The following is a 19,868-nucleotide window of genomic DNA, read 5'->3' as shown; positions in this document are numbered from 1 at the left end:
ACTCCGTTTCTATTTCTGCCTGTTCAGTGCAGTACAAACGAGGGACTGCGGGTTGAGCTGTCAAAAGATGGACTGTCCCTCTAAAAGCGGGACAGTTGGGAGGTATGGAGCTACAATGTGTGAACTGTACCAGTGGAATGGAGTGATTGGCCTGCTGTTTTTCCCAGAACATTCCAGCTTCCAGCACTTAGCCAAATTATTTCAACACATTCTCTGTTTAGCAATATATCAGAGGAGCTCAGATCTCCTATTGGGTAGAAAAGGTAGCACATTATTTCTTCACCTTTGGTCTCTTGTTCACAATATTAATTCTCTGATTACAAATCAGAAAGGTAAAGGTGGCCATACACAGGGATGTCGCCAAAGTAGCAGATCTCTCCCCGATATGCCCACATTGAAGTGGGCGATATCGGGCTGATCAGAACAGAGGCCAAACGGGCGGTCGGATTGTGGGACCGCCTTCCGACGGGATCGACTTTTGGCCAGATGTTGATTGGGAAAGCCCTTCGGGGGGCTCTACACATGGGCCAATAAGGTGCCCACTTGGTCTGTCGGCAGCCTGTGTATGGGGGCCTTAAGCATAGCACAATGTCAAAATTTAGAGCATGTTATAGCTCATTAAGACAATACTTTTATATATAGCTTGGAACATGGCCCAGACATCAATTGTCTGATCTTTAGGTTTTAACTGTTCTGTTCTTGAGCTGTACAGTGCCCATCTTCTTTCCATATACTTGGTGGTAATGAATTTTGCATATACATGACGTTAAAATTCCATCATTTATTTCTTACTGCACAACGACAAATGAAGAACAAAAGGTTGCAGCATATCCTCTTGTTCAGCATAAATCCAATTAATTTGACTTTACCTTAAAAATACTTTTTTCCTATTTAATTATGAAAAATCTTGAGCTAACAGGGAAAATGAAGCTATGCCATGTTTAGTTTTTTTGCAAAGTTAATAATTAATCTGCCATTGCAGGGAGATTGCCAATCCCCTTGCATAATGCACTCCTTCTTACAAAACAGTCACAACAAAGGGCAAATAGAGGCGGTTGTAAACTGGCAATCTATATACATGGGCATATACTGTATATTTCTTGCTCACTTTGCTACAGGCAGCAGTAAAGAGGTCTGTAGGTAATATACCCTGTATTTCTCTGTACTATGATGTGAAAGTCATTAGTGGCCTCTTACATGATGGCTTATCTGCTCAGCAGTGACATCAATTATATGGATATTCTACTGGACTCGGGAAGACACTAGGCACTTTTAAGGTTTTTTTAAGGAGCTGTCTGTAAGATCTTTTCTGACTATTGGTTGTTTAGGCCTGACCTTATGAGTATATCTCATAAGTCAGGGATAGTTGACTTAAATACAGCAAGCCTTGACAATGCTGAGAAAGTCTGAAGACTTTGCTAAGGAACATCTTGCTTGTGCTGGTTGTAATGAAAACTTTAGCACTGCAGAAGAAGTAAAGCTTATTTGCATAAGATTATTGTGTCTAAAAATAAACTTAAATCCCCAATGCATTCTGAATCTCTGTATAATGATATCACTGCAGAATACTGGAAAACAACAGACGCAAGGTCTTTTCAAATTTAGGTCTCTGTGGATTTATAAGGGGAGTTCTCTGACACAGAAGATTTCTTTCCTACTTATTATTTGGAACTATTCTTTCAAGCTGTGGGGAATATATCTTTGGGGAGTGAAGATTCAGGCAACCTCCTGAAAAAAAATCCCATAAATTCTTTTCTGGCATTGCAAAAAAGATAATTGTATTTCCTATGGATTCATAGGAATCGTAAGACAATAGTACAAAGCTTTCCTTGTCCAAGAAGTTTGACACCTTCTTTCCAGTGGCATAATTATAGAGACAGCATACTCCATGGTCACGGGGGGGGGGGAGTTAATCTTAAAACTTGTGTGCCCCTGGCCACAGTGTACACAGGTGCAAGCAAACAAGTGGGGGAGGTAGATGCAGGGCTACTGTATGCACCAGACCCCTCTATAAACATTTTTTGCAGGAGTGTCTGCTGATTGCTAATTACACTGCTGCTTCTTGCCATTGGATACAAAAGAATTAAACGCTAGGGAAGTCCAGACAAAAAAAAAAAAACAAATGGCTAAGGAAGGAAATATTTTAAACCTAAATATATTAGACCAACCGTAGCTTTAACAAAGACAGATGCAAAGACAGGGCAGCTGCGTGTTCTGTTAATACAGAGAAATGCATTGGATATGGATATACAGAGAGAGATAATACAGAGAGATGCATTCAGGTCTGGACTTGTATGCAAAATAGGCCCTGGCATTTCAACTACACAGAGGCCCAAACAGCCCCCAGCAGCCCACGTGATAGTCACTTTCTATGGCATCTTACAGCAGCCCCTCTGGCATTTGCCAGAACCCACAGATTGCCAGTCCGGGCCTGGATGCATTGGATATAGAGACCATAGATGATAGCCAGGGCCACTCCTGCCATGAGTGGTGGAAAAAAGCCGAATTTCTGTTTCTTTAGAAGGAAATTCGGCTCTACTAGGGCAGCGAGTGCAATATCGCTCACTTCACTAGTGATGCGCCCCCCCACCGGACCCCCTCTGACGCTAAATGTTTAAAGTGCGGAGCAGCCCCTGAGACGCCACAGATGATAGCACAGACATACAATCAGTATGCACTAAGCAATTCAAAACCCCTCAATCCATATGCTGTTTATTGCCCTGATTATATAGTTGTTTTAGTTGTTGATGTATTTTTGAACCCTATGTAATGCATGCTCCTCCCCAGTGTAATCTGTGTAAATTCTTCTTGAGAAATGACTCTCCTAGACCTATATAATTAACAGTCAAAGAAAGTGCACGCACTCCTGCAGCCAGCCGGTGAGGTAAAAAAGAAGCTTTATTCCATTTTGTTAAAAGTCAAACGTCCTAACGCGTTTTGTATCAAAGGATACGTAATCATAGGCACAAATGCTAGCAAACCGTTACAAATATTTAAACTAAATTAAAGGAAATGACGTCCGGATTAACCCTGCATAGGGCTTTTCTCCATGTTCCCAATTAAAAACATTAACCCTTCACAAGTCAGAAAAAAACTTCAACTGCAAAGAATATGATTTAACTTTTGACATGTTTGGAATTTTTTAAACTTTTGACATTTTTGAAACAACAGAGGAGTTGAGGAAAATACAAAATCAAATGCTTATTCAGTTGCTTGACAATTTATAAAAATACAAAATTGTGATAAAATACTTACAAAATAAAATTAACAAAATAAATTAAACCTTTAGATACGCAATATAAGCATTATAAGCCCTTGGTCTCATTTTTATTTGCGCTAGATGTTCCTCATTAATTATTAAATGTCCTAAACCCAATATAAAAAAACTCCTTAAAGTGCAAAAAATATACTGCATAATTTGTAGAATGATTTCTGTGTGTTTAGATACTATTTTCTTAATAATTTACTTTATTTTAATTTAATTCATTTTGATTCATTTTAATTCATTTTGATTCCTCAATTAATTATAATTCATTTTAGTTCATCAATACACAGAAATCCAAATTAATTCAGGAGAAAATTGATCCAAACAAGCTCTAAATTTTATGATAAACCAATATTAAATTAATCCCCATAACACGGCTTATACATGGTGCAATGAGAGGGCATACAACACGAACGATGATGTGGACATTAATGAATTTAGAGACACATTGCAAGTTGACCATATTGCCCCAGTATTTCATTTAAGTGATGGACATTCTCCTAAGATGGACAGTGCAGTGGCACAATTGGACGATGGGACTCTTTTGGCTAGGGATTTAATATTTGATTTTCAGGACGAAGTAACTCTTTTCAACTTAAGAGCATTGTTGGCAGAAACTGATAATAGTGCCTTAAGAGCACATGGCATTGAGCTTAGTGACATTAATATGCTAAGAGTAAAGTCTAACTTTTATCCCACCCATTTCAGGGGCTCTACTGTCAATGTCTTTCAGGATCTCATAGGGAGAGAGTTAAAGGATCTAAAAGCTAAAACGAAAAGTAAATATTACAATTCTAATCTGTCTATGAGACCCTGACACTGCGAGAACTAAGTTCAGATGATACCATCATTATACGCAAGGCAGATAAAGGAGGTAAGGTGGTGGTTTTGGACAGTTCTGATTATTTCAATGAAGTCAGTAGGCAGACTCTTACAAGGTCCTTAAATCGAAACCACCAAAATCTGTTTAGAGAGAAGTTGGTAGAAATGGGTAGGGCGAAGGTATCTACACTGATATAATTAAAAGTTATCTAATTCCTGATAATCCTTGCATACCTATTTTTCACATTTTACCAAAAGTGCACAAAAGTAAGCGCCCCCCAAAAGGTAGGCCTATTGTTTCCTGTATCGGTTCATTGAACGAGAACCTGGCAGAGTTAATAGACATGTTTTTGCAGTCTTTAGTGTAGAGGCTGGACTCTTATCTTTGTGATACTAAACATGTTTTGCAAGTTTTAGATGGTTTTCTCTGGGATGAGGTGTCGTTTAGTTGGGCCACTGTAGAAGTTGTCAGTCTGTATTCTAGTATACCACACGATCAAGGGATAGAAGCAGTAAGAATCACCTGGAGAATTACAGTAATTATGAGGATAATGTTATGCATTTTATTTTGAGGACTTTGCACTATCTTTTGACAAAATTTCTTTAAATTCGATCAAACTTTTTACCGTCAGACATGTGGTACCTCGATGGGTGTGAAATTCACGCCCACTTATGCCAACCTCAATATGGGTTGGTGAGAGGAGGTCCACTTGTTTGGAGGAAAAGCTACAGGAGCAAAGCACATAAAATTATATAAGAAATATGTGGACGATCTGTTGTTGGTTTGGAGAGGCACGAAGTCACAATTTACGGATTTTGTAGAAGGTCTCCCTTTGAGAAACAGCAAGAAGTACCTCACCTATGTTCATTACCACTTATAGCAAGCAGTACTACGAGATTAGGAAAATAGTGCAAAAATATCTTCCACTCCTAAATGGGGATGATAAGTTGCGGAGAGTAATGGAGAAAGGGTGTGACAAAAAAAGCAGTCCCAGAACTTGGTTGAGCACGGTGGGAACATACTGCTGTGGAGCAACGAGTTGCGTCACGTGCAAGAATATTGAGAAATCATCTGACGTTGTGAGCAGTTGTATGACTATTAGGTACAAAGTCAAAAGTTACATCAATTGCAACACTTCTTATGTTATATACCTGTTAACATGCAAAAAGTGCAGCGCACAGTATGTGGGGTGCACTTTTAAAAGCCAAATGCGTGATCATATCAACAATATTGTAATCTGCAGTTCTGGCACCACAGTATCTAGGCATTTTCTAGAATGCAGCGATTGTGATGTTAATTCAGGGGATAGAGAAGATCTACCAATCAACAAGAGGTGGTGATAAAATGTCACGACTGTTGCATAGAGCAGTTTATTGGATCTTTACATGTGGCCCGCAACCCCCCCTCATGTGGCCCTCCACATCAAAGTCTTTCTGCTGTGTCTGTTTACCATATGTAAATTTTAAAAGGTATCACTACAGATTGAACTGGCCCCTGCATTGTCTAAACCTCAAATTCAGACTAATCCCCTGCATTGTTCACACCTGTGATCCCACTGCATTGTTCACACTTGTGACACCTCTATTGTTCACTCCCCTAAAGCCCTGTACTGTTCACACCTGAGACCCAGACTGAAACTGCCCATATTGTTCTCCTGTTCACACTTTATTCAAAATGTTAATGGTGCACCAGCACTGTGTCACTGTATGTAGTACATATTAGACTGGTCCTGATTCCTGTCTCCTGCTCTGTTCTGCCTTCCATATTGCTCCCTGTGTGTGTCATACTTTGGTATTTGTTCTGGGGGTTTAGCATTTCAAAATTATTGTTAGTGGCCCCTAAGGTGTTTAATCATATGCTGGTGTACTGTATTATACACAGGGGAGGAGAAGGCATATGGATTTATGGTTATGTCTTAATATGACTTAACTTTTTTCACATATGGGTGACATCCTTGCCAGGGCTAGGCAAGAGCTTCAATCAGTGCCCCCTGTGCTGCGTTACCATTTCCCTCCTTACCATGATGGTTTTTAAATAAAGAGAGCAAGAAAATGTACAACACTTTTTCATTTATTGAAATTGGAGTTACTGAGAGAAACAGCCAAGGATGCAGTGCTTGCTGCTAATTGTGCTTTATTGCCACGACATGTTTCGGGCTCAAGGCCCTTTATCAAGTGTTATATTTTACACATGAAGAAAAAACATTTATACATAAATAGTGTAAAAGACCTCCCTTTAGGGAGTTGTGCAAAGTCCATCATTGTCCAATCAGTCCATTGTTCCACTTAGTGTGATGCACCCCATTCAGGTGTGTGGGAGTTCAAGTGGGTGTGTCAAACAATTAAACAATTAGAAATTCATGGTACTGCCATTTCAATGGCCTACCTTGGAATAGTCACACCTGAAAATAAACGTTGTTTTATATCACTGATTAGTGTTTTCTAACTTGCAATACTAAACTTGGTTGAAAGAAATCAATTCACATTATACCACAAATATATTCTATATTATGTAGTTGCCCATCTTACCATTACGTAGTATTATAGCACTCATTATGAAGTATTCTATTGTTTCATACTGGGCAAACTAGTTATCTGTAAAGGAAACAGAAATATGTATCAATTGTGTTACAGGGTAATACATTATTGCAAGCAGGCAATTGTAACGAATGCATATTGTTACGCAGGAAGTTATGTTGCAAATTAAAAGAAAACCTTGTTGCAGTGGTTCATTTTGTTACAAAATCTCAAAGATAACATTTTACATTCCAGCTGTCAGACAAAGGCAGACAAGGGGGGGGCCATTGTAATAATAAACAAAAAAGACTACAACACAGAAGTTATTAGGCAGCTGGAAAATCCTGGGCACTACAAAAAAACCTCTACAAATCCAACAGACACTATTAAAAAAGAAATAGAGCTAATGGTTAGTCAAGCTTATACAAATGGAGTAGTACCTAACAACGTTAAAGAATTTTTGTGTACTGAACATCCCCGTATCCCAGTACTATACATACTGCCAAAAATTCATAAATCCTTACATAATCCTCCTGGCAGACCCATAGTATCAGGGATAGGTTCCGTACTTGAACCATTATCCAAATTCGTGGACGGTTTTTTTACAACCTATTGCAAATAATATCACAACATGCTTAAAGGATACTACAGACCTGTTATGCAAACTCAACAAATTGGGTAACATAAGTACTAATGTACAATTGTGCAGCATTGACATACAAAGCTTGTACACATCAATCCCACAGTAGGAAGGAATAAGATATGTAGAGGAAGCCCTTCTAGAAACAGACATACCACACCATCTCCTGTTTTTCATAGTAGACTGTCTGACAATGGTACTAAAGAAAAACTACTTTAGATATGCGGGTTCATACTATTGGCAAAAACAGGGCATGTCAATGGGAGCTGCGGTCGCTCCCTCATTTGCCAATATATTCGTCCATCAACTGAATAAAAAATTGTTTCTCCAAAGCCCCTTTAAAAAGCATATAATTTGCTATCACAGGTTTGTGGACGACATACTTGTACTATGGGACGGTGAAGTGTCAACATTTGAGAAAATGATTTCTGTAGCCAATGAAGCCCACCCGACAATAAAATTTACAACAGAAGTAGGAGGAAATACCATAAATTTTTTAGATGTAGCCATTAATACCAACAATGGGAAAATAAGCACCAGCTTATTTAGGAAGGAAACAGACAGAAATAATACCCTTTTGGCATCAAGTTTCCATCCCCAAAGTGTAATCCGAGCAATCCCCAAAGGTCAATTTATAAGAGCCCGGAGAATATCATCAACTGAAGAGAACTATACAAAAGCCGCCAATACCCTAAAAGAAAGATTCCAAATCAGGGGCTATAATAAGTTAGAGATTGAAAACAGTGAGAAAATAGCCAAAGGGTGCAAGAGGGATGATTTGTTGAAATACAAACCAAAAGGGGAAAACAAAAAAACAAATCTACCATTTGTAAGACAATATTGTAGCCACAGCAAACAAATTGAAAGAGTTGTATCTAAGTACTGGCCCCTACTCTTGCAAGACAGAACACTAAAACAAGAAATTTCCACACACCCATTGTTTAGTTACACTAAGGGCAAAACCATAAGAGACACATTATGCCCAGCAGAAGTATACCCCCCGAAACATCCAGGTACCCAAAGATTTCTAGGAGTACCTAAAAAGGGCACTTTTGCTTGTATGGGGTGTATTTGCTGCTCCTCGATTATTAAAGGGGAAACTGTGCGACACCCGACACAAGGCACCCCAATAAAAATTAAACATTATGCTACTTGCAATACAGAAAATGTAATATACCTACTAAAATGCCCATGTGGCAAGGGGTATATAGGCCAGACAAGCAGGAGCATAAAAACTAGGATTAAAGAACATAGGGGAAACAGCCGAAATTTTAAACAAGGAACTCCTACAGATACTACTGTATCAAGACACTTCAATACTGCAAACCATAACCAAACACAGTTGAAGTGGATGGTATTAGAAGTAGTCCAGCCCTCACAAAGGGGAGGTGATATGAGACAATATTTATTACAAAAAGAGGGATTCTGGATAAAAAGATTAAATACTTTACACCCACAAGGCCTGAATGACAGCTGGAATGTAAAATGTTATCTTTGAGATTTTGTAACAAAATGAACCACTGCAACAAGGTTTTCTTTTAATTTGCAACATAACTTCCTGCGTAACAATATGCATTCGTTACAATTGCCTGCTTGCAATAATGTATTACCCTGTAACACAATTGATACATATTTCTGTTTCCTTTACAGATAACTAGTTTGCCCAGTTTGAAACAATAGAATACTTCATAATGAGTGCTATAATACTACGTAATGGTAAGATGGGCAACTACATAATATAGAATATATTTGTGGTATAATGTGAATTGATTTCTTTCAACCAAGCTTAGTATTGCAAGTTAGAAAACACTAATCAGTGATATAAAACAACGTTTATTTTCAGGTGTGACTATTCCAAGGTAGGCAATTGAAATGGCAGTACCATGAACTTCTAATTGTTTAATTGTTTGACACACCCACTTGAACTCCCACACACCTGCATGGGGTGCATCACACTAAGTGGAACAATGGACTGATTGGACACTGATGGACTTTGCACAACTCCCTAAGGGGAGGTCTTTTACACTATTTCTGTATAAATGTTTTTTCTTCATGTGTAAAATATAACACTTGATAAAGGGCCTTGAGCCCGAAACATGTCGTGGCAATAAAGCACAATTAGCAGCAAGCACTGCATCCATGGCTGTTTCTCTCAGTAACTCCAATTTCAATTGATTTACTCTACACCTGAGGTGGGGGTGTACACTGAGATAGAAGAAGCCTATTAAACCACTCTCCCAGAGCGCAGTCACTTCTATAGTGTGGCAACTTTTTCATTTATATTACTGCCCCCTGTACCTGTGCAAGCAAGCTCAGCAGCCATCCATCATACAGCCCTCCTGCAGCCATCATATTGCCCCCAATCTTTACCTGTGTCAACAGCAGCCAAAAATAAATCTGATAACATCATATTGCCCCCAAGTATTTATGTACCTGTGCCAGCACCCAGCAGCAACAGCAAACATATGGGCCCCAAATCTGTACCTGGCTGTGCCAGCAGGAAGCTTCGAACTTTCACAGTAATAGAAAGAATGTCTTCAGTTCAGTGCAACTGTGCAAGGCTGAGAGCAGCGAGAGCGTGCCACACCAAGCAGGCCGCCAGCTCTCTGCCTCTCACTGTCATCACATCAGTGACATTATTAACGCATCTACGCACATCGCGGTGCACCGCACAGAAGGAGCTATTACTTGCCGGCTAGAGGGAGAAGGGGAAGGAGATGGATTTCACCCAACTGGGTGACCATGATTACTTAAAAAAATTTATTAAATAAACGCTTGAAAAAAGTGCGCCCATCCATGATGGCGCCCTAGACAGCTGCCTACTCTGCCTACCCCTAGTTCCAGCCCTGATCCCTGCAGTAAGCACCAACCATTTGGTTTTTTGGTGTGCTATTAATGTGGACATGGTCTTGTGGTAACATGGGAGTGGCTAACACTGGCTTCCGTTTTCGGCCCTCCACCATGTAGATTGGAAAAATTCCGGCCCTCGGTACCATAGAAGTTGGACAGCACTGCCCTAGATACCCGGCAGCCGAACGGATTAAATCTTCGGTTTGACGTTGCTTGTTGTATTTGAAATGGATAAGAGCCCCCTAGTCTATAGGAGTTATAATGGTCATTAGGATCTTGAGAAGAGTGGAGCTCAAATGATACATACGGTATGTACCTTTCTCTTGGTCGAGCACTTACACACTTAACCAAGATAGTTATCCCTTGTTTTTCGCTAAACACTGAAGAATGTGATCATACATAATATTATGGCGTGCCCAATTAACACCTAATAAAAAAGGCGCAGAATGCAAAAAAGGAATTATCAAGACGCAGACTCAAAAAGAGGGGGGCTCTTTTTGAGTCTGCGTCTTGATAATTCCTTTTTTGCATTCTGCGCCTTTTTTATTAGGTGTTAATTGGGCACGCCATAATATTATGTATTTGAAAGTAAAAATAATATATACTTGAAATACTAAGATTAGTCGGAAATTATAATTTAGTTTATTTAAATAGTGCCAAAAATTAATTTATATCGCTCGTTCGTGTTGTATGCCTTATCATCGCACCATGTATAAACCGTGTTATGGGGATTAATTTAATATTGCTTTATGATCAAATTTAGAGATTGTTTGGATCAATTTTCTCCTGAATTAATTTGGATTTCTGTGTATTGATGAACTAAAATGAACTATAATTAATTGAGGAATTAAAATGAATCAAAATGAATTAAATTAAAGTAAAGTCAATTATTAAGAAAATAGTATCTAAACACACCGAAATGATTCTACAAATTATGCAGTATATTTTTTGCACTTTAAGGAGTTTTTAATATTGGGTTTAGGACATTTAATAATTAATGAGGAACATCTAGCGCAAATAAAAATGAGATCAAGGGCTTATAATGCTTATATTGCGTATCTAAAGGTTTAATTGTTATGCAATGGAATAATTTTGGATTTTCCTCAACTTTCTTCAAAAGTTTAATGATATTCTTTGCAGTTGAAGTTTTTTTTTCAGACTTGTTAAGGGTTAATGTTTTTAATTGGGAACCTTTAATTTAGTTTAAATGTTTGCAACGGTTTACTAGCATTTGTGCCTATGTTTACGTATCCTTTGATACGAAACATGTTAGGATGTTTGACTTTTGACAAAATGGAATAAAACTTCTTTTCTACCTCACCGGCTGGCTGCAGGAGTGCGTGCACTTTCTTTGACTGAATTATCGACACAAGCCATCATTGGCGGAGGGTGATTTTTTTGTTTGGGGAGGCTAAGGGTGGTAATATACAGGCAGTCTTAGGGCAGAGACACACGCTGCTGTTTCGGGAGATTAGTCGCCCATGACAAATTGCTTCTTCTTTTGGCAACTACTCTCCCCGAACTGCCTTCCCGCCGGCGGAATGGTACTTCGAATGCTTTGTTTTCCGAAGTTGTCCGAAACCAAATCGATCCGATTGCTATACTGCCATCGATTTACATTCTAGCCGTCGGGAAGGCAGTTCGGGGAGATTAGTTGCCGAAGAAGAAGCGATTTCGCATTGGGCAACTAATCTCCCGAAATAGCAGCGTGTGTCTCTGCCCTAAAATTTAATTTTAAATCCTTGAATGCTGATAAGTATTAACTAAGGAAGGATGGAGTCCGAGATAAATTAGTTTTAGTTACTTTGTTTTTGAACTAGTGAGGTTTAGAGTTTTATGTCTTTTCCTTAAAGGGTTGAAAGTCATTTTCATTAGTGCAAAAAGCACTGACAGGCAGACAGCTAGTGTATGCTGGTAAACTAAGTATTTGATATGTTGTGAAGCAGTGGGCAGTATGATATGGGACTTGTTAACCAGACTGCTCGTGACCTGGGTTTTCCGGATAACGGATCTTTCCATAATTAGATCTCCATACCTAAAGTCTACTAAAAAAGATTTAAATATTAATTAAACCTAATAATTGGTATACTTTAGTATAGCATCTAGTAGAAGGAATTCTTTTATTATTAGAGAGAAAAAGGAAAAAATATTTTATTAAAATGGAGTTTAGGGGTAATGACTTTCCCAGAATTTGGAGCTTTCTGGAACAACTTGTTTCTGGATAGGTATCACAGGTTTTATATGGCAAGTCAGTGGGTACAGTCCTAAATATAATAATAGTTAGTGGGTACTGGCACCCCAAGTATATTATACAAGCTTGATAAAGGGCCTGGTAGGCTCGAAACGTTGCCTTTTTGCATATGGGCTAAATACATTTTCATCTTTGAACACAACTACAACTAGATTCGGTGTGCTGCTGGCTTTTTTCTGGATATTGATTTGACCCAGTGACAGGAGTGGGTCTCACAGTACAGTACCTGACACTACAAAAGTGTGATTTGGGGAGGTGAGCGCTCCACATAATTGAGCCTAAACAGATTTGGGGAGGCTTAGCCTCCCCAAGCCTTATTGAAAATCTGTCCTTGCGGGCCACCTTGCGGGCCATTTACCGGATTTGGTGAGTGCGCTGATTGCTGGGAGAGGTGACCTGGGTTTCTACACCCAGGTAACCTCTCCCATTGGGTGAGCTATAGTTCTGCAATTGTGCAGAGTGCAGAGAATTGTTCTGTGCTTTAGATAATTTTACTAAGTTGTATGAGGGATTAGAGCCAGCTGTGTTGTTCTTTTCTATATAATTAACCGCCTCCCTGGATATTCTTGCTTAAATATGCTGTCTGTTTTTTTCTCTGACTCCACCAAAGTTCCAAACTAACTCTTTCCTACTTTTCACAAGTGGTATTTCTTCAGCACCTTCTATAAATTTTTTTAAAAAGCATAGTTTGAAATCCACAGAGGTTATGTAAATTTCACAGGCCAGTCTAAGCCTGCTGATTCTCTCCCTCCAGTAGAACTACCAGTTCTGTACTTGAATTAGAAACGGTCATATTCTACATAATTGTATTTATATGCTAAAAATCCACATTTTTGAAAGTTGTTACAGCATTTTGCACCCTGACTGAATAACTGTGTGCTGGAAGTACCTACATTTTTGTGACTGTTTTACTGCATGCACAAACAGAAATCAAATCAGAAGTATTTTGCAGTACAAGAAAATATAATTGATTTTGCTTTTTCTTATTCTGTTAACAGGAAATGATAGTATCTGGTCTCCAACCAAAAACGTCTTATTCCATAACAGTTGCTGCTTACACCCTGAAAGGGGATGGAGCTCGCAGCAAACCCAAAATTGTGACTACAAAAGATGCAGGTGAGATTCTTAAGAACTATTTAATGCAGCATGCAAGTTATCCCAAAAATAGGAGAGTGGCACATTTTGATGGGAGACTGGGGGGGATGGAGTCTGAACTTTTGGCATGTAAATGCATAAATAATGCAGAACAGTGCAGAATGCAAAATCTAATGTAATAAACTAAGTTATAAAAAAAAAAATATTGCACAATGAAAGTAGTAGTCTTGTACACTGAATGTTTTACAGATACAAATAATCATTTTCTAGCACTTTGAAGCTACAAATCCAATAAACACACCAAAACTGCAGTACATTTGGCAAGGATGCAATCAAATGACTAAAAAAACAAATTATGCAGTCTTTTTCGGTCAAGGAAAAACATGTTTTCTACAAAATTCATCAGTAATATTGCTCCTCCAACAGAATACATTTTTCAAAAGAGCTTTTTTATATATACATTTTTTAAAGTCTTTATTTTTATTTTGGGGAACAGGAATGGGGAAACATGAAAAAATAAGATGTAAAGAAATTGAACAAAATAAAACATGGTTTACAGATGTAATTAAATATTGACATATGATGTCTCCAGCGATGCATCAAGGGATGCAAAGTTAGGCAGGTTTGTATATCAGTTTACATGCATGTAATAGAGTAAGGGGCAAATTTACTATTGGTCGAATATCGAGGGTTAATTGTTGGGGAGTTTGTACTCATCCACCTCATAATAACCAGTTTTTTTCACATAGTATAGGATTGTCCACATAAGTGATCTAGCTTTATTCAGAGGTACTAGCTCCTCCACCAGGCCTAGCAAACATGTCTCTGGGGTGCACATGTTAGGAAGTGCCAGGTTGTCTGCTAAGTATTTCATGACCTCCCCCAAAAACTCTGTACCGGGGGGCACTGCCGTGCCAAATGTAAGAAAGATGCCCCTGTGCCTGGCATCTTGGGCACTTAGCCTCCGGCTGTTGACTTGTTCTCTGGAGCCTTTCAGGGCTAATGTACAGCTGATGGGTAAATTTATATTGGATCAGCTTGTCTCGCAGGAAAATTAAATCTAAATAGATGTTCTCAGTGGCCTCAATCCACTGCTCCTCTCTCAGTGTCGGAAATGATTTTTGCCAGAGTCATCGGGCTCAAATAAAGGGTGAAGGGATTGTGCCCATAATTGCCTGATATATTCTGGATGTCAATTTATTTTTTACTGGATCATGGAGAATCAGTTCCACGGGGGGTATTGTATGTTATCTCCAGAGAGGAGAATTGGACTTTAAAAACATGGCGGAATTGAGTTGAATCTTAAGTTGCTGGAATGTGGGGCATGTTTGATTTATGAGAATGTCCCCTAGGTATTTTAAGCCCAGTAGTGGCCAGTATGTAAAATCTTGAAGGGATTTAAGATGTGGCAAGTTGGAGTCTCTCCACAAAGACAGAAAGGGGTAATTAGAGGTGGCCTGTGCCCTGTGAATGAGCAAGCAGTTCTCCATGCTCTGGCATGGGTGGATATGGTGGTTGGGTGATTTTCATAGTCTTTTAGCCCCCTATATTGTTAAGCCCCTCTAGTGAGCACAGCCTTGCGGCCATTAGCAACATCTCTTTGGAACGAGCTATGAATGTTATGGATTTGACTATCAAGGAAGTAGTAATGCAGGTGAGGTAGGGCCAGGCCTGGACTGGCAATCTGTGGGTTCTGGCAAATGCCAGAGGGCTGCTATAAGGTGCCATAGAAAGTCTCTATTTAGTGGGCTGTTGGGGCCTCCATATGGGCTGATTGGGCCTCTATGTACCTGAAATGCCAGGGCCAGTATATCATTTTTTTTACATTAACTCTGCCCCACAGCGTAATAGGGAGGCAAGACCAGACAGTCAACACAGACTTAAACTGGTTAATAACTGGATAAATATTCTCTAGGATCTATGTGTCAACATCTGAGGAGATGATGAAGCCCAGGTACTTGGTCACCCATTTAAGTCCCTGGGTGGCAGGGGGATGGACTGGTATGTGATCAATGGAAAAATTATGGACTTAGACTTATTTATTGTGAGCCCAGAATCTTTCAATAATCATCAGCACCTCCTGTAGATAGGCCACAGGTCTCTCAAGGAAGAGGAGGAGATCTGCCTCATTATGTGCAAGTTTATCCTCTAGTGCACTAGACCCACTATCCCAGGGGATTGTCAGAGAGCAATGGCCAGGGGCTCAATAGCCACCACAAAGAGAAGCGGAGATAGAAAACACCCCATCTGTTACCCCTGGCCAGGGGGAAGGGAGGGGATAGGGTACCGTTGACTTTAATATGAACCATAGGCTTAAGATAAAGCAGTTGGACCTATTTGAGGAACCCTGGGCCAAATCTGAATCTCCTCATTACCTCCCAGAGGTACTGCCATTTTATTGAGTCGAATGCCTTGTTGGCGTCCAGTGACACTAGTACCCTAGAGCCAGCATTGATATGATTGGTTTGGAGATGCATAAATACTCTCCTTAGATTAGATGTAGTAGATTTGGTAGGCATGAAGCTGGTTTAATCCACATGTATAATGGAGGGGACAATTTTACATAACCTAGTAGCTAGGATCTTGTTGAGTATTTTGACATCAGTTTTAATAAGCAATATTGGCCTAAAGGAATCGCAGAGCCGCGGGTGTTTACCTTTCTTTGCTATCAGTACTATGGCCACCTCATAAAACGAGGCTGCTAGAGAGCCCTGTTCAAATGCATATACAATTAGAGTGTTTCCCTGCATTGTGTACCAGGCGGCCTGGAAGCCATCTGGGCCTGGGGTTTTATTAGATAGGAGAGTGTATATTGCTTTGCTTCTGCTGCATCTGTTTCGGTTATGGGTCGATTTAGGTAGGCTGACTCCTCCTGTGTTAGTTGGGTAAAGGCAATAGTACCCAGGTATTGAGAAAGTTGGTCTAGAGAAAAGGTAGCCCTGGTCAGGGCTGAATTTACATAGTGGGCACCCCTAGGCCCACTGCCGTTCGTCGCTTCTGTCCTCTCTCCTTTATTCGTGCAAATTATCATCATCTGGACTGGAGCAATGGAGATTGTCACATGGGAATAGCCATCCAAACCCTTTTTAAAGCTATCTAATGTATCAGCCTTTACCACTGATTCAGGTAGAGAATTCCAATCTTAACTGCTCTCACTGTGACTCTATGGCCCTTTTAATATAGCTCAATACCTTATTTTGCCCTTGATATAAAAGTGGACACAATATCGAACCCTGAGGGACCCCTTACTCCCAGCAGAGAATATTAGGTTACAAGATGAAACAGCACCACTCCTTCATAAAATAAAAATGCCTTTATTGGAAACCTTTAGGGTATAACAGCAACGTTTCTGGTCTCACCTGACCCTTTGTCAAGCTATAGAGAATATACCATTAACAACAACCTATCCTGTAGCCATTTTCCTATCCATGTGCAAATGACTTCATTAAGTCATTACCTTAGTTTAGACAGCATTCGTTTGTGGGGCACGGTATCAAACCCTTTGGCAAAATCCAAATAGATCACATCTACTGCCCCCACTTTTCGTCATAAAAATCAATCAGACTTGTCTGACATGACCTATCCTTCATAAAGCAATGCTGATTGCTACTTATAATGCCATTCACTAGGACAACATTTTGAATGTGATCCCTTAACAAGCCTATAAATAATTTGCCCACCACAGATGTCAAATTTACTGGCCTATAATTGCCAGGCTGAGATCGTAATCCCTTTTTAAATATTTTCTCCAATCGCACAGATTAAAACACCTCTAGCCACTGCTTTGGCAGCTTCCCATAAGGTCTTGCGGGTGACAGAACCTTGATTGATCTCTCAGTATGATACATACTCCTCCTGGGAGCACTCCCTGACTTGGGAGTTGGAGAGCCAGAGGGGACACAGCCTCCAGCTAGCCCCGCTGCCTCTGGCCTCCGTGTGGATAGAGATGGCATGGGGGGAATGATCAGAGAAAGCTCTGGGGAGATATTTAGTGGTAATCAGCAGCTGTGCGAAGTCTGCTGAGGCTAGGGCCACATCTATTCTAGAGAAGGAGGCATGTCTGGCTGAGTAGCACGAATATTGACTCACACCTGGGTGTTTCCATCGCCAAAGTTCCACAAGACCTAGATTATCCACCCACCTTTTTAAACCCAGACTATGTCCACTAGTTTGACCCAGCCTGTCCAATTGGGGTTGGAGTGTTGCATTATAGTCACCCAGCATTAGGAAAGGAGGCAAGTGCTGCATATACCCATTCTAATAGTGTTATCGAGAATGGTGGAGGACAATAGATATTAACATGTGTGAGAAGTTGGTTAGCAAGCTTACAATGCAGGACTACTGTATGTACCTTCCATAAAAGTCATTATGGATCCCAATGCACTGGAAGAGTATGCCCTTTCTAATGAGTATCGAGACTCCTCTCTCATGGGTGGAAAAAGGGGCATGGTAGGTATGGGCCACCCAGTGGTGCTTGAGGGAGAGGAATTTTGGCCCATTAAATGAGTCTCTTGCAGAAACAAGACTGCTGCTTTGTGTCTTTTAATATAGTCAAACAGACAGGCCCTCGTGTATTTACAGTTCAGTCCCCTGGTGTTTCAGGAGATGATAGATAAGGTCTGCATGTTTATAATGACAAGGGTATATTTTTGCTGGATGGTCAGATCCCCAGCAGGGGAGCCCCTGGGGTGCAATTGGCACCTGCATTAACGGGGAGCAACCTGTGTGAGCCATAACATAACAAGCAAGCAAAAAAAAACCCACACAAACCCAGATCCCACCCTGCCCACCCCCCAAACATGGGTAGGCCTAGACCCATAACAAAGAACTTCTTGTGTGTAAGAGGCCTAAGATAACCGGACCTTATGGCCCTAAAAGAGTTTAACAATTACATGATCCATGCTTACAGATCAGTAGGATGTAGCGAATAGGTAGCTACTTCAGTGCAAATGGGCAGCTCTTCCTCGCTGTAGTTAACGGGGAGCAGATCTCCAAACTCTGGTCTCCAGCCATCATACAACATCTCCAGCATAGTGAAAAAGTGTGCCCTGTCTCCTTCCTGGTCTCTCAGTTTTGCAGGGAAAAGCATTGTTTATTGTGTATTGTGCAAGTTGAGTTGCCTCAGACGTTTTTTGGCCTCTGCAAATTTAAGCCGATGTTTGCGTATTTCCACCGAGAAAATGGAGACTCTGGCATTTTCATGAATAATCTCCTGTTTCTTGAGGGCTTCGCATCAGAATCCTGTCCCGGTGATAATTGAGCAGCCGCACAATAAATTGTCTGGGCACCCGGAGATGGAGGACGAGCTGGAATCCTGTGGGCACATTCCACAATGAATGCCGACGAAAAGATGTCTCTTCCCAGTTTGTCCCAAAGCCGTGCTTCAAGGAGTAGTTCAGGACTATTGCCCTCAGATCTTACTGGCAGCCCCACAAGCCTGATATTGTTCCTCCGCAACCTGTTTTTCTAGTCAGTTTTCGCCTCTAGAGTGCGAAGTTCCTGCGCCATCTCAGAGAAATTGTTTGTAATAGGAGCAGTGATATCCTCCAGTGTGTTGATACACCTCTCCACCTTTATTGTGCACTCTCTTATCTTTGGCACATTGTGCTTAAGCAGGGCAAAGTCAGATTTAGGTAATCAATTTTTGAAATAGTGACAGCATAGTTGTTACTGATAAGTGTCCTAAGCTCTGCCAAAGTTGGTTTGGCTGTTTTCTAGATTGTCAGCTTTTGCCTCTAGACTGCAAAGTTTCTGCGCCACCTCAGAGAAATTGTTTGTAATAGCAGCAGTGATCTCTTCCAGTGTGCTGATACGCCTCTCCACCTTTATTGTGCACTCTCTTATCTTTTGCACATTGTGCTTAAGCAGGGCAAAGTCAGATTTAGGTCATCAATTTTTGCAATACTGACAGCATGGTTGTTACTGATAAGTGTCCTAAGCTCTGCCAAAGTTGGTTTGGCTGCTTGTTCCAGTGTACCTATATCTGAGAAGCTGGCAGGGGAGGGTTCTGGGGAATCACATGGGGAGGATGGAGGAGAAAAAGGCTGGTTATTATACTGTGAGGCTGGATTAACAGGAGAGTCTCTAGCATACCTGCCCAATTTTTAAGCTGCAGAGGCACCAAGGCTTTTCCCCTTTTCAGCCTGATCCGTGCTGCGGTATGTGTCCTGGCGCGCACCGCTGCCCTGGGTTGTGGAGGCGCCGAGCCATGTTGGATTCCAGGGGGTATTAGGAGCAGTCCTGCCTCGCTGACCGGGGATGCAGTGTTTTCCCATGATAGCCGGAGCGCTGCCTTTCTGGTGGGTTGTGAGCAGCAATGGCAGGATATTCAAAGTGTTTTTAGGCACGGTAATGAAGCAGCTCAGCTGAGAGTCCATCCTGTTCGGCTGAGGCCACGCCCCCCGGCTTTTTTTATATTTAGTAGAGCT

General features: G+C 40.6%; 1 protein-coding gene across 22 annotated transcripts in view; it reads left to right on the top strand.

Moving 5' to 3' along the window:
- LOC108711853 (receptor-type tyrosine-protein phosphatase S) overlaps positions 1–19,868 on the top strand; it is a 554,677-nt gene that overhangs the window by 364,013 nt on the left and 170,796 nt on the right. For 16 of the 22 annotated variants that reach the window (XM_041560777.1, XM_041560762.1, XM_041560744.1 and 13 more), the window contains one exon: positions 13,344–13,461. The exons of the other annotated variants lie outside the window; for them this stretch is intronic. In XM_041560777.1, coding sequence (XP_041416711.1) covers positions 13,344–13,461 — 118 coding nt within the window. The remainder of the gene's footprint in view (positions 1–13,343; positions 13,462–19,868) is intronic. 22 annotated transcript variants of the gene reach the window in all.

The sequence above is a fragment of the Xenopus laevis genome, chromosome 1L (genome assembly GCF_017654675.1).
Source record: "Xenopus laevis strain J_2021 chromosome 1L, Xenopus_laevis_v10.1, whole genome shotgun sequence".
Classification (NCBI taxonomy): Eukaryota; Metazoa; Chordata; class Amphibia; order Anura; family Pipidae; genus Xenopus; species Xenopus laevis.
The sequence above is the reverse complement of the archived record's forward strand: the minus strand, read 5'-3'. Positions and strand labels throughout refer to the sequence as shown.